This window comes from Myotis brandtii, unplaced genomic scaffold (assembly GCF_000412655.1).
Source record: "Myotis brandtii unplaced genomic scaffold, ASM41265v1 scaffold810, whole genome shotgun sequence".
NCBI lineage: Eukaryota > Metazoa > Chordata > Mammalia > Chiroptera > Vespertilionidae > Myotis > Myotis brandtii.
This window is the reverse complement of record NW_005371274.1, coordinates 2371770-2386490: the sequence shown is the minus strand read 5'-3', so window position 1 is coordinate 2386490 and position 14721 is coordinate 2371770. Positions and strand designations below refer to the sequence as shown.

Below are 14721 nucleotides of genomic sequence, written 5' to 3'. Positions count from 1 at the left end.
TGTAAAGACACAGAGCAGAGAGAATGCTATGTAAAGATGAATATAGCAGATGTTATTGGTGTCCCACTGACATCCTGTAAGGACTTTCCATTCCATACATGCCTAAGAAAGTGATGCAGAGATTGGAGTGATGTACCTGCCAGCTAAAGAATGCCAGTTGTCACCAGAAGCTAGGAGAGAAAAATGTAACTGTTTCCCTAAAAAGAAATCAACTCTGCCAACACCTTTATGTCTAACCTCCAGAACTGTAAGAAAATAAAATTATGTTATAAGTCATGTAATTTGTGATATATTGTTATGGTGACTCTAGAAACCAATACACAAAGACCTGAGTGCAAGCGATTTACTTTGAAGAAGAGTCCAGGAACTTCTGCTAGCAGGATGTAGAAGTGAGACTGGGAGGTGAAGTAATAGAGTAGGCTGTTGACTAGGTTACCTCTGCAGGTGGGGCTCCATCCTCTTGTGAATCTCCAGGAAACAATGTAGAAGGTACCACAGAGTTGTGCTACCTCTGAGGAATGAGGACCCTGGTATATTTATTAGCATAAATATTGGTGTATTAGCTTTCTATGGCTGCTGTAACTAATTACCACAAATTTGTGGCTGAAGACAACAGATCTAGAGGGCAGAAATCCAAAATCATTATCATTAAAACCATGCTGTCAGCAGGGCCTGTAGAGGAGAATCTGTTCCTTGTCTCTTCCCCTTTCTGGTGGTTACTGGCATTTTTTGATTTCTGGCTACGTTATGAAAATCTCTGCTTCTGTGGTCACATTGCCTCCTACTCTTCTTCTGTCTGTGTGTAATCTCCCTCTCCCCAGCCCTTATAAGGACACATGTGATTGCATTTAGGACCCACTGATAATCCAGGATCATCTCCCCATCTCATGATGTTTAATTACAACTTTGGTCATACAAGGTAATATTCACAGGTTTCAGGTACTAGGACCTGATCCCTTTGGAGGACATTTTTCAGTCTACCATAATTGGTATATTTGCCCTTCTACTTACATTTGTCATTGGTTGAAGGTGAAAATTCCCTGGCACTATGCCCTGTCCTGCAGGGTTGAGAAAAAGAGAAAATGTTCTCAGGTTGAAAGTTGCAAGGATTTTTTAGGCATGTATGGAATGGAAAGTCCCTACAGGATGTCAATGAGACACCGATAACATGTGCTATATTACTATTATTTTTGTTATTAGTTTTTTTGTTAACAATTTTAGTTTAACAATTAATCATTAGTTACAATTGTTACTAGCTATTTTAATCTAACTTCCTGATGGACCACAATATAAATTATTTGTACTACCTGTGTGACCTTACTTGCAAATGCTATCCCAAATATTTGAACTTGATTCTTTCTATAAGGGTACACCTAAGCATACACTGCTCTGTTATTTCCTCCAAAACACCTTTTCTTTATCTTTTTGGCACCTAAGCAATCTCTTTTATTAATCTCTATTTGGGCATGCATAATTATCTTTCTCAACTGTCTATTTTTCTTAAGTATATTTTAATAATGTCAATGGTAGAGACCATGACATATATACTTTCAAATTCTTAATGTTGTGATTTTGGATATCTACATTTATAATCTGGCACCATTTGGTAATTTTTCACCAGGAAATACAAAGCATCTATTTCACTCCTATTATGCATTTTTAGTTTCCTCAAGGTCCCTTGTTATAACATATAAATTGTCTTATGGGACTGGAACATTAGCAACCTTAATGTACCAATCCACCCAGTGACAGTTTGAATCCAGTTTGTTTACAGAAAATGAAAGAATTGTAATATGTGAGTGGCCAAGAAATCCCTGGCTTGTTTCCAAAGATCTCTGGAATATTGGGATTTTAGGTGTGGGTAAATGAATGAAATAGGGGATGTTGGAAGAGGGACAAGTGAAAAAAAGTAGTTTGGAGTTTGGTTTTAAACATGATAAATTGAAGTTCTGTGGTTACCTCGTGGAGATGTCCAGGAAGCAGGTGGCTATAGGACTGAACTTTGAAGACTGAAGCTTGAGAAAGAGATATGAATTGGACAAAAGATTTGAGAATCTCTGCAATAGGTAGATCAGCGGTTCTCAACCTGTGGGTCGAGACCCCTTTGGCGGTCGAACGACCCTTTCACAGGGGTCGTCGCCTAAGACCATCCTGCATATCAGATATTTACATTACGATTCATAACAGTAGCAAAATTACAGTTATGAAGTAGCAACGAAAATAATTTTATGGTTGGGGGTCACAACATGAGGAATTGTATTTAAAGGGCCAGAAGGTTGAGAACCTCTGAGGTAGATGGATGAGATCATGCCGGGAGAGCAAGCACAAGAAGAGAAGTAGCCAAGTGTGCCAAGAGTAGAACCTTGAGAGTCAACATTGAAGAGGCCAGAGAAAGAAGGAATGGAGGTAAGAGAACCTGGAGTAGGGGCTGTAAGGGGAGTGAAGGGAGTCAAAATTCCAATGTGAGAAAGGAGAAATGGCACAGAGAGATCTGAGAGATTAAAAAAGGAAAGAAGGAAGGAAGGAAGGAAGGAAGGAAGGAAGGAAGACAAATGACGTGATTCCATGCACAGGTAAAAAAGAAAAAATTCACAATGTAGAGGCTCTTGGTGACCTTAATGAGAACAGTTTCAGTGGGATGTTATCAGTAGAGCCAGATGGGTTAACAGACCTCTGAAAGAAAAGGGCTCTCTGGAACCTCTGGGTATAATCCCTGTGAAGTTAGTTTGGGGTAACCCAGTGATCCCTCTCAGCCCAAGTGTCCAGGAAAGCTCTGGAGGAACCAGGAGGATCTACAGCCCAAACTTAGCTTAGCAATGGGTTGAGTGAATGGGAAACGAGACAAAGCTGAAAAAACAGTAAGATTAAGTTAGTAAACTTCCGTTTTTAAGTTTGTGTTCAAATAATAGATTGCTCAAATTCAAGATGGGAGAGATTTAGCTTGGCAACAATTGCTTTAAAATGATCCAAAGATTTTAGCTGATTATATAAACTTAAAATGGGCCAAAAGTATGACTTAATTTCCCAAAAAGCTAAGACAGGCTTGGACTGTGATAATAGAAAAGAGGAAGTGGAGACACCAGGAGAATATTAATTTTTTGGAAGTAAGGACAAGCTGAGAAGGAGGAAAATAAAACAACAATTTAAAGGAGATACGGTTGCCGGGCAGTGTGGCTCAGTGGTTGAGCATCAACCTATGAACCAGGAGGTCGCAGTTGGCTTCCCAGTCAGAACATAACACTCGGTTGCTGACCCTTTCACAGGGGTCGCCTAAGACCATCGGAAAACACATATATAATTACATATTGTTTTTGTGATTAATCACTATGCTTTAATTATGTTCAATTTGTAACAATGAAAATACATCCTGCATATCAGATATTTACATTACGATTCATAACAGTAGCAAAATTACAGTTATGAAGTAGCAACGAAAATAATTTTATGGTTGGGGGTCACAACATGAGGAATTGTATTTAAAGGGCCAGAAGGTTGAGAACCTCTGAGGTAGATGGATGAGATCATGCCGGGAGAGCAAGCACAAGAAGAGAAGTAGCCAAGTGTGCCAAGAGTAGAACCTTGAGAGTCAACATTGAAGAGGCCAGAGAAAGAAGGAATGGAGGTAAGAGAACCTGGAGTAGGGGCTGTAAGGGGAGTGAAGGGAGTCAAAATTCCAATGTGAGAAAGGAGAAATGGCACAGAGAGATCTGAGAGATTAAAAAAGGAAAGAAGGAAGGAAGGAAGGAAGGAAGGAAGGAAGGAAGGAAGGAAGGAAGGAAGGAAGGAAGGAAGACAAATGACGTGATTCCATGCACAGGTAAAAAAGAAAAAATTCACAATGTAGAGGCTCTTGGTGACCTTAATGAGAACAGTTTCAGTGGGATGTTATCAGTAGAGCCAGATGGGTTAACAGACCTCTGAAAGAAAAGGGCTCTCTGGAACCTCTGGGTATAATCCCTGTGAAGTTAGTTTGGGGTAACCCAGTGATCCCTCTCAGCCCAAGTGTCCAGGAAAGCTCTGGAGGAACCAGGAGGATCTACAGCCCAAACTTAGCTTAGCAATGGGTTGAGTGAATGGGAAACGAGACAAAGCTGAAAAAACAGTAAGATTAAGTTAGTAAACTTCCGTTTTTAAGTTTGTGTTCAAATAATAGATTGCTCAAATTCAAGATGGGAGAGATTTAGCTTGGCAACAATTGCTTTAAAATGATCCAAAGATTTTAGCTGATTATATAAACTTAAAATGGGCCAAAAGTATGACTTAATTTCCCAAAAAGCTAAGACAGGCTTGGACTGTGATAATAGAAAAGAGGAAGTGGAGACACCAGGAGAATATTAATTTTTTGGAAGTAAGGACAAGCTGAGAAGGAGGAAAATAAAACAACAATTTAAAGGAGATACGGTTGCCGGGCAGTGTGGCTCAGTGGTTGAGCATCAACCTATGAACCAGGAGGTCGCAGTTGGCTTCCCAGTCAGAACATAACACTCGGTTGCTGCTTGATCCCCAGTAATGGGTGTGCAGGAGGCAGCCAATCAGTGATTCTCTCATCATTGATGTTTTTATCTCCCTCTTCCTTCCTCTCTGAAATAAATCTATCATCTATCTATCTATCTATCTATCTATCTATGGAGATAGGGTCCTTAAATAAAAATAATTGAGGATGGGAGAGATTTGAATATGTTTATAGGCCAAGGGGAAGGGCCCATCAGGGAGGGAAAGAATATAGGAAAGAAGGGATAATTAGTGATAAAGGAGTCTGATAAAGCTGGTATTTGGTTTTGAACTGAAATGCCGGTGCCTCTCTGTGGGTGAGACTGCAGGGAAGGCCAAAAATGATGGGAGTAACCATGGATAAGTTGTTGTCTGGGAAGGAATTCAGACACTTGGGAAGACCACAGGCGAACGTTTTCGATTTGCTTGATGAAGTAATGCTCCATTGGGACAGGCTCTGCTGTTGCTGCGAACGCGTGTCAGGACAGAGAGCCATGGGGAAATTGGGGAGGTTGGAAGGCATGGAGAGAATTCCGGAGAGAATGGGATTCTTGCTTTTTGGGGTGGGATACAGAAATTGGGAGGTTTCTTCTCAGCCTCTCTAAGACCCACCCCCACAGGAAGCTTAGCATCCTTTTGAGCCTCTGCTCACTTTTCCCACTTGGCTCAGGGCGGTCAGGCCAGACGCAGTGTCCGCAATGTGCTCAAGAACCATAGACTCTTTTTGGTCTTTTTTTTAATAATCCGAAGTGGAATTCTTAAACTTATGCATGAAGAAAGGTCTCTTAGAGTCAGTCATTTTGAAAAACACGTTCTTCTTCTTGCAGTGCACAAATCTACCTGTTAAAATGTTGGCGGAATTGCTAAGCAGGCAATACCATTTACACAAAGGTAATAATGTATTTGCAAAATACTGAAATGCACATGAATCTCACTGAGGTAACCTGTCAGGCAATAGTTATGAAGGCAAAAGTGTTTTTAAAAAAATTCAAGAATCACCAACTTGTGAGCGCCGGAAGGTCCTGGGAAATTCGGCATTGCACAAACACGCCCGGAGAGCTGGCCGAGGGTCAGGAAAGCGCCGGCATTACACAGAAAGAGTAAGTTTTTCTCGGCCCTCAAGACTTAACGGAAGAAGACTACCAAAAAAAAAACCCACCAGTCTAACACAACAATGAGGTACCTACGTGAGGAGAGACACAAAATGCGGAGAGGTGATTGACACATCGAGTCCTTTCGTTCTCAGATGAGGAGCCCAACTTCCCACTTTTAAGGAAATCCGGAAAGAGTCCAGGTGGCTATAGGACTCTTGATGGTGACCCCTAGATTCACAGAGCCAGCCAATTATCCGCCCCGGGACACTTCGGCGACGTCTGGCCCGGACCGTGAGACTGTCCCCGCGAGAGGGCGTCCGCCCGAGCCGGTCCACGGAAGTCCCGCCCCCCACTTCCGGCGGAGAAGGGGCGGGGTCAGCAGCAGCTTCCGTTCTGCAGTGTCGCGGCGGCGACACGTGTGTCTCCCCATCAGGATTTCTGGATCATCCCTACCCCTGGAGAGTTTGTGGCGCCGGAACGCCTTTCAGCTTTAAGGATGAAGGCGGTAAGGGTCCTCAGAAGCCCTGCCCCCGCGGTTTAGGGGTCCCTTTGGCTGAGAGTCGCTGCCTGGTGTAGCTTTCCTGGCGGTTTTCGCTCTTGTTTAGGGGGCGGTGGCCTAGATTCGGGGCTCCCTCTTGGTGCAGGGCATCGTCCGCATCCCGGTCCTTACACCTGCGTTTTCCTTTATTGCCCATTGTGATCACGCTCGGCTTCGGTAGCCACGATGAGACGAGCACCGAGTCTTGCATCCCTAGGATGTCAGACATTGAAGGGTTCCTTCAAGACTGTGTTTCGAACCCCTTATTTTACAGAGGAGAAGCAGGGTCCTGTTCTCAGTGGAGTTATAGTGTGAGTCATAGGATTCGAAAGGAGTCCTTCCCTCCAAAGGGTAAGAAGATAGGAAAGCAAGTGCTCTGCTCCGGTTCTTGCAGAAAATTAGCCCTAGGGTTTGGATTTCTGAATAAGGGGTCACCATCAAGAGAGTTGGAATCCAAAGACCGGAATTCAGTATTGCCTTTCTTAGTTTAAGGGTCTTTGACACGTCGCATAATCCTTAAGCCATAGCTTCAGCAGTAATGTCAAGATAATGGCAATCATTGCTTAACTAGGCTGTTGGAGGTAGAATGTTGGAGAACAGTGTAAACAGTAAAGTAATATGTAAATGTCAGTTATTGTTAAAGACAGCCCGCATTTTGCTGAGTATGCTAACGTAATTAAGATAGCCTTGAATAATTTGCAATTACATCATGGTTCTTAACCTTTTTGGGGGGTCTTAGACCCTTTGAGCAGCTATGGATTCTGGTCACAATAAGACCCATGGTTGAATAACTGAGGCTCAAGTGCCATTCTGTGGGATAAATGCCTTAGTTTGGTTTTAGCTCTTATATGCAAGATCTTGGCTGTGAGACATTAGAATTGTGGAATTGGTCTAATGAAATTTATAATAAATTCTCTTTCATCTGATTTTTAAAATAATAATAAATTATTGGTTATGCAGCATTCCTCCTGTTATTGTTTTCCAGAGAAGAAATAAAAAACAGGTCCCAAGCTTTAGGAAGTTGCTAAAAACTAGTAAAGTCAAACTTGAAAACAAGCTAAAAAATAAGCAATTTAAACAACAAAGCAATCTCAAGAAGTACCGAAAAGAACAGAGGAAACTAAGGCAAGCTGTAAAAGATGCTGTGTCTAAGAAACCCATTCCACTGGAGGACCCGAAGAAAAAACGACCAGGTAATTGTGAAAGCATTCATGTGCTCTAATTTCCATTGATTTGTTCTAAAGTGCTTTTCTAAAATGTTCCAGTAATTACATTCTATTAATCACTCTTGGTCACACATCCTTCTTAAGAGTAGCTAAGGATAGTAGTCCTATATGCTTTCTAATTTTATAGTCAATATAGGAAAACATTTCAATATAGTACTCATTGTGAGAAAGAGCGAGACTAGCCTCTGCTTGTGGTATGTCTAGAAAGCAGATCTGAGGATACAATACCTGGGATAACAAACTCAGAATGGCCCTGTAAATAAATACTAGTGAATGCCAGGCAGCATGCCATGCCACGTTCCCATCCACTGGCAGTTAGCTAAGGTAAGAACACTGCTTTTCTCTGGTGTGTTTTTCAGTGTTGCCGAAATTCACTTAGTATTCTGAATGCCTGGCTTTCTTTTCATTCGAAAACTTGGAGTAAAATTGCGCTGTAAATGTCGGGGTTATTTTTGTAAAACTGTCCAAGAACTCCAAGTACTCAAAACAGGTAGGGAATATGACCATTTTGAGTCAGACCAGTTCTTCTACAATGTTACTGATACTTTCAGAGTAGTTATATTTGACTATACCGGAATATTCAGTCTTCCCATATGCTTCTCATTCTCTGAATCCTGACCTATTTAGTTTGATCTTTTGGCAACATATTATTATGATATGTAAAAGGTCATGGGCATGGAAGCCAGGAAACTCGGGCTTTTTCTCTTGATTTTGTTACTTAATAGTAATGTGAACCTAAATTAGCCAGGTATTTAATCTCCAGGTATTTAATCTGTAAAAACATGTGATGGTTGAGTTAGATACTTCTAAATATCTCTTCCATCTAAATTTCTGTAGAATTTAAAAAGCATGATGTGGGCCCGGCCGGCGTGGCTCAGTGGTTGAGCATTGACCTATAAACCAGGAGGTCACAGTTCAATTCCCAGTCAGGGCATATGTCTGGGTTGCGGGCTTGATCCCCAGTGTGGGGCGTGCAGGAGGCAGCCGATCTATGATTCTCTCTCATCATTAATGTTTTTATCTCTCTCTCCCTCTCCCTTCCTCTCTGAAATCAATAATTATATATATATAAAATAAAAAGCATGATGTGTTAATAATTGTATTTGGCCAAAAGAGGTGCAGTGGAAGTAACTGAATGAGACTGGAAGAACAAAAGATTGTGGTCAGAGAGGGGGGTGAGGACTTGGATTAGGGACGTGGCCTTTGGAGGGGCTAGCTGAAGTGGAACGGAAGTGAAAGTCATTGGCGATCAGATGAAGCTAAGGGGCTAAGTCACTGGTTCTCAAATGTGCTAGAAGACATTGTAGAAAGTGTGGAGACATTTGTTTTTTATTCTTAGAGTTACCTGGGAATGATCCTGGCATTGAGGTTTCAGGGGTCAAAGATGCTAGCATTTTGCTTAGCCCATGATACCCTTGTATATAACAAAGAATTGTCCTGTCCATCACGTGACTAGTGCTCCCATTTAGAAATACTGGGCTAAGGTATTAGAAAAGCATACGTTTTTCCTGCTGTAGACACAAAAATGGAGAATTTCTACATCTCTAATACATATTTCTGATTTTGTGTGTAACAGGTAAAAGGATTGAGAGGGAAGATGAGGAAGAAGAGGAAGCCCTACCTTTAGATATGATGGATGAAGATGACTTACAGTTAATGAAGGATTTAGGACAAAGAGCATCTTTTCTAACGAGAGATCTTTCTTCTAGGTAATACTTCATTTAGATAATAATCATTCACATCCTTTCAGCGTTAAAAACTTGGTTCTGAATTTTACTTAGGTGGTTAGTGCAGAACTTCAGCTCTGAACACAATGTTTACAAAGAGTAAATCCTATTTATTATTCAGATTATTTCCTAAATAAAGGACGTTCATGAATAAAACAAGCTGATTTTATTTAGTGTACATCTTTATTTCGTCTGAGTCTGAATAGTGAATGGGGAAGAATGCTATTCTTTGTTTGAGGAATTGGCAGAACATTCCCGAGTTCTTTATGGCCGTGATCTCAATCCTCCTTACTCTGTGAGGTGGGTATTATTCCCATTTACAGAGAGGAAACTGATGCTTCCCCGCAACTCGTAGATCTGAAATTTAAACTTAGATCTTTTTAACTCCTAAGTCTATGCTATGCTCTGAAGGTTTTGGGGAACGCAGTACAGCATGATGTCCCTGTTAGCTCTGTGGCATATTCTTCAAAAAGAATCTGCTGCAGCTTTCATCTTAATTTTGCATCTAAAGGGAAAACTAGATATAGCCATAGTTTGAGTCTTTGTGATAGACTGTAAAATTAATTTATTCATTTACTATTTAAGTGCTTGGTTTAGGTGCTAACATTTATATACCTAGTGAAGGTTTGGCTAGTGGTTAATTTTTCTGTGTTTTAAAAATGGTAGGTCTCTAGGTTCCTTTTTAAAATATTAAAACTGAAAATTAAATTTTTTTCTACAGTGAACCTGTTCATGCCAAGAAACGAAAGCATGAGAACATTATAGATAAATATGAAAAAATACCACGATCTCTGCAAACTGCACCAGAGAAGGAATTGATTCACTTGCTTCCTATCAAAGATAAAAGTGGTATAATCCCACAGACCAGGGAAAAGCCAGGTAAGTCAGTTACAATTTTAGCTCCTTAAAAATATCACATTCCATAAAAATTTAATTTAATTTTGACTCGACTGTTATCTATATCTACAAAATAGAAGTAGCTACAGTTAGTCATATAGCAAGCTGATGATTTTGGCCAGAAATACAGTTGATTATCTTAGGTGTCTATTGTACTGTGAGTATAACTGAAGCTATAAGGTTAAGGTGATTTTAGAGTATTTTAGCAAATTCTCTTGTTGAGCATATTAGTCCTCCTTTATTAGCCTTTATTAGCCTTTTTTTCTTATATGAATCTTTTTTCTTGTGAAATACAGCACACAGAAAAATCCAGAAATCAAAGATGTGAAGTTATGTGGTTTATCACAAAAAACACACCCATAAAGCTACCATCTGGGCAAGAAACGAATACTGCCAGCACTTAGAAACTTCCCTTGTGCTCCCCTCAATCACTAATTGCTCCCTCCTCACAAAAATAGCTACTTTCCTGAGTTTTATTTTAATCACTTCTATGCTTTTCTTGATAGTTTCACCACTTAAGTATATTATCACATTTTTAATATACATATTTTCCATAGTTCTTGACACTAACCAAGATGAAGAGGATCAAGAAGAGATGGAACTTGAGGAAGGTAATGGGATACATCTTTATAGTTGCTAAATTGTTAATTGAGAATTACATTTTTTGTATAATATAAGTGAGACAATTTTACGTAAAATCTGGAATGTGCATTTTGAAGTACTGATTATTTCAAGGTCATTGTAAACATTTTTTCACATTTTTAAAGTTTTATCTCGTGGAATTTGATTGTTGCTTTTTATTATGCAAAAATTTATGGTTAATTGAGAATTACATTTTTTGTATAATATAAGTGATATAATTTTAGGTAAAATCTGGAATGTGCATTTTGGAATACTGATTATTTCAAGGTCATTGTGAACATTTTTCACATTTTGAAAGTTTTATCTGGTGGAATTTGATTGTTGCTTTTTATGCAAAAATTTATACAATTAATATTTGTAATGTGTAGGCATGCATGAAGAGTCTTGTTAATTGAACTGTTTTGAATTCTTTTTAGTTGTAAGTGAAGGACCTGCCTATAAATAACTATTACCTATTTAGCTTTAAATTACAAAAATGGATTCTGTAGTATGAAATCATTTTGGTTTGATTACATGTGGGTTTCTAAAAGCTAGCATACTTCTATCTAAAGTTAAATGGAAAGAAAGATTTTATTGTTTGAAACTATATTGCTTTGAAATTCATGACAGAACAAGCTGGTTAAATTTTACTTCTGTTCGCAAACCTCATTGATAGTGTAAATGACATTATAGATCAACTATTTTACGGTTTTCAGTCATCCTTCATAGGCTTGTTGCCGATTATACTTGTGTGTTTATTAAATCCTAGTTCCCTATGAATTTCTTAATGTGAACATATTTTGTGTAGTTCAAAGGACTGAATAGAGTTGAAAACAAAGAATATTCTGAAGACAACTGAATCAGATTGTCCTTCCCCTTAATTAATATGAATTCTTGTGGGTTTATTAGCATGGTCATTAATAATATGAGCTCTTGAGTCAGACTGCCTGGATTTGAATCCCATTTCTGCTAGGATTATGAGGATAGGCCAGTTACTTTTCTTTTGCCTCAGTTTCCTGATCTATAAAATGGGGCTATTGATAGTACATGCCTTATGATTGTTGAGAGAATATGAAATAAGGTTCCTGGACACTTGTAAATAAAGGAACGTTTAAGAGGGAAAACCTAATCTGTTTCAGAGATTATTGAAGATCCTATTCGCGAGCTGACCATAGAAGAGCATTTAATTGAGAGAAAGAAGAAGCTACAGGAGAAGAAACTGCATATTGCAGCCTTGGCATCTGCCATATTATCAGACCCAGAAAATAATGTAAGCACTTTTAATTTCCTTAGGTTCTTCACATCAGATATGGTCTAAATGTCTAATATTTTAAGATTCTCTTGTTACCTAAAGTACACACAAAAAGGAAAAGCATTAGCAAAACGTAGTAACTGAGTTAGAATGAGAGAGCAGACAGAACCTTAGCCTAATTCTACATCTGAGCTTCATTTCTTCTGTAATCTCACTAAAGTTTCATAAATGCTCTGAGTCTCTAAATGAAGATATTGGATTTAATGTTGTAACTCATAGTGGTAAGTCTATACAAATTAATTATACTAGGGAGGAGGAACCTACTTGCAAATTTGCTTGACTGACTGTAGAGTTTATAGTAAGAAACACGCACACAAAAGACAGGAGTAGTTTAGGAATACTTGTAAGTATAAAATATTTAAGTGAAATGGATCAGAAAGTTATAATGAATTATCATTGACCATGAGTACAGTAGTGAAGGTGATGATAGTTATAACTTGTTAACTCAAGAAATCCAAGGTGTAGTCTTGGCTCTTGTAAGTATGGTGTGTTAGAATTTGGGTAAGTTTTTTTTGCCAAGATTCATTTTCTTCATCTCTAAAAGGGAGATGGTACCTATATTAAAACATTGTTGTGATGATTGAATGATATGATAGACATGAAGTTATATAAAGTGATACTATTATTTTTGTTATATTGGTGTCCCCAGCATCCTCCTACGACAAATACTTGTTTATTGGACAATAAAGTAGGTTATTTACATTTATAGAAAAAAATTCCTGTGGGGATGCTTTGGAATAGTAATGGTCCTTTTCTAACAAAGCCAGGAGAGCAGAACCAGGGAGGGGGATTTGGGATATTTCTGATCTGTATCATCTCATTTAATTATTGTCAAACCATGGTGACAAGAGCTATTGATCTCATCTTACAGCTGAAAAATAGAGCCTTTAAAACCTCAAGTGATTTCTCTCAGATTTTAACAGCCACTGGATTGGCACCCAGGTCTTCTAACTCTGGAGTCTCATGCTCTTTTCATAAGTTAGGGCGAGCAAATGGAGGTGACATACTTGTCCTGCTCCCTGCTATGGCAAGCATTGTTAATCAGCCAGTGTTGCTTCTCGAGATACCACTCCAGCAGGCAATAGTATTTCATCAAAGCAATGGGCACATTAGTTGAAACCAATTTTTTACTTCTGCGTTGCATCATACAAATATCGTTACATGAATAACTCTGAAGCTTAATTACCTGTGGATGCATTGTACTAATTCCTGATTAACTTGTATATGTGTGATTACACAACATATGATTGGTGTATATATAACAATATTTCAAAAAGTATTTTTAGTGAAATAAGACACACTTGCATTAAGAAAATCCAATTAAAAAGATTTTCTTAAAACAGGTAAATTAACAAATTTAAACTATTTTTTAAGTCTGTATTTTTTCTAACTACTTATTTAACAAAAACATGGTTACTTTGTAACTTCAGTGACTTATCTGTCAGTAGTGGCAGTGTTGAGTTGTGTATGGCTTGACTAGACTCTTGGAGTCATTGTGTGAATTCTAGTTACTGGGCCAGATGTGGAACTGTTGCTTTTGCTTTTGCTCACGATTGTTCTGTTATTATTTCTCTAGCCTGATGAGTAATTTCTTTTAACAGGTTAAAAAACTGAAAGAATTACGTTCCATGCTGATGGAACAGGATCCTGATGTGGCTGTTACTGTTCGAAAGCTGGTGGTCATTTCTCTGATGGAGTTATTTAAAGACATTACTCCTTCATATAAAATTCGGCCCCTAACAGAAGCGGAAAAATCTACCAAGGTATGCTAACTATAATTACTGTACTATAGAAAATAAGCTGAAAAGTTTGGAGAGCTAGAGATGGGAGAAACAGGGTGGTTTTGTTTTGTTTTGTTTGTTTGTATTGTTTGGATGGTTTTACATGACCTAGTATACTAGGCACTCAACATTTTGTGCTAATTTTTGGATTTCAATATTTTGATGTTAAAACGTGATTGATATTTTGGTCTTTTCAGATCCGCAAAGAAACCCAAAAATTAAGAGAATTTGAAGAAGGGCTTGTTAGCCAATATAAATTTTATTTGGAAAATCTGGAGCAAATGGTTAAAGGTATATTAAACATCTTGAAAGCATGTAACATACTTAGCTTTGGTCAGGAAGGTGAATTCTCTATTCTGTGCTGTGTGTTGGCTGTCAGTATAGAGTATGGTCAGGAGCAGAGTCTCGAGTCAGACTTTCTGGGTTCAAATCTTGGCTCATCACTTAACACCTATTGATGTGCAAAATCATTTAAAAAAAATATATATTTTATTGATTTTTCACAGCGAGGAAGGGAGAGGGATAGAGAGCTGGAAACATCGATGAGAGAGGAACACCGATCAGCTGCCTCCTGCACACCCCCCACTGGGGATATGCCCGCAACAAAGGCACCTGCCCCTGACTGGAATCGAACCCGGGACCCTTCGGTCTGCAGGCCGATGCTCTATCCACTGAGCCAAACTGGTCAGGGCATGTGCAAATCATTTAATCTCTCTGTGCTTCCACTTTTCTAGCTGTCAAGTGGGAATAATACTAGTCCTTAACTCACAGGATTGTTGTGTAAAAGTAAATGAATTAATAGATACAAAGTGCTTACAACTATGCCTAGACTGTATTAAGGACTGTATTTTGTCAGTTATTAGTATTGTTGCAGTCCTTTACCTAGTAAGTAGTTGTATGTGTCTTAATTCATAAATGGTTGAAATTTATTGTTTTTTTTTCATATATTTTATTGATTTTTTACAGAGAGGAAGGGAGAGGGATAGAGAGTTAGAAACATCGATGAGAGAGAAACATCAATCAGCTGCCTCCTG

General features: G+C 38.7%; 1 protein-coding gene across 1 annotated transcript in view; it reads left to right on the top strand.

Moving 5' to 3' along the window:
• Positions 1-5961: 5961 nt before the first annotated feature.
• Positions 5962-14721, top strand: part of NOC3L (NOC3-like DNA replication regulator) — a 24126-nt gene continuing 15366 nt past the window's right edge. Inside the window, exons 1-8 of the mRNA XM_005884059.2 lie at positions 5962-6090; positions 7109-7316; positions 8926-9058; positions 9798-9955; positions 10531-10584; positions 11734-11864; positions 13508-13669; positions 13885-13978. Of these exons, the coding sequence (XP_005884121.1) occupies positions 6082-6090; positions 7109-7316; positions 8926-9058; positions 9798-9955; positions 10531-10584; positions 11734-11864; positions 13508-13669; positions 13885-13978 (949 nt within the window). The 5' untranslated portion in view covers positions 5962-6081. The remainder of the gene's footprint in view (positions 6091-7108; positions 7317-8925; positions 9059-9797; positions 9956-10530; positions 10585-11733; positions 11865-13507; positions 13670-13884; positions 13979-14721) is intronic.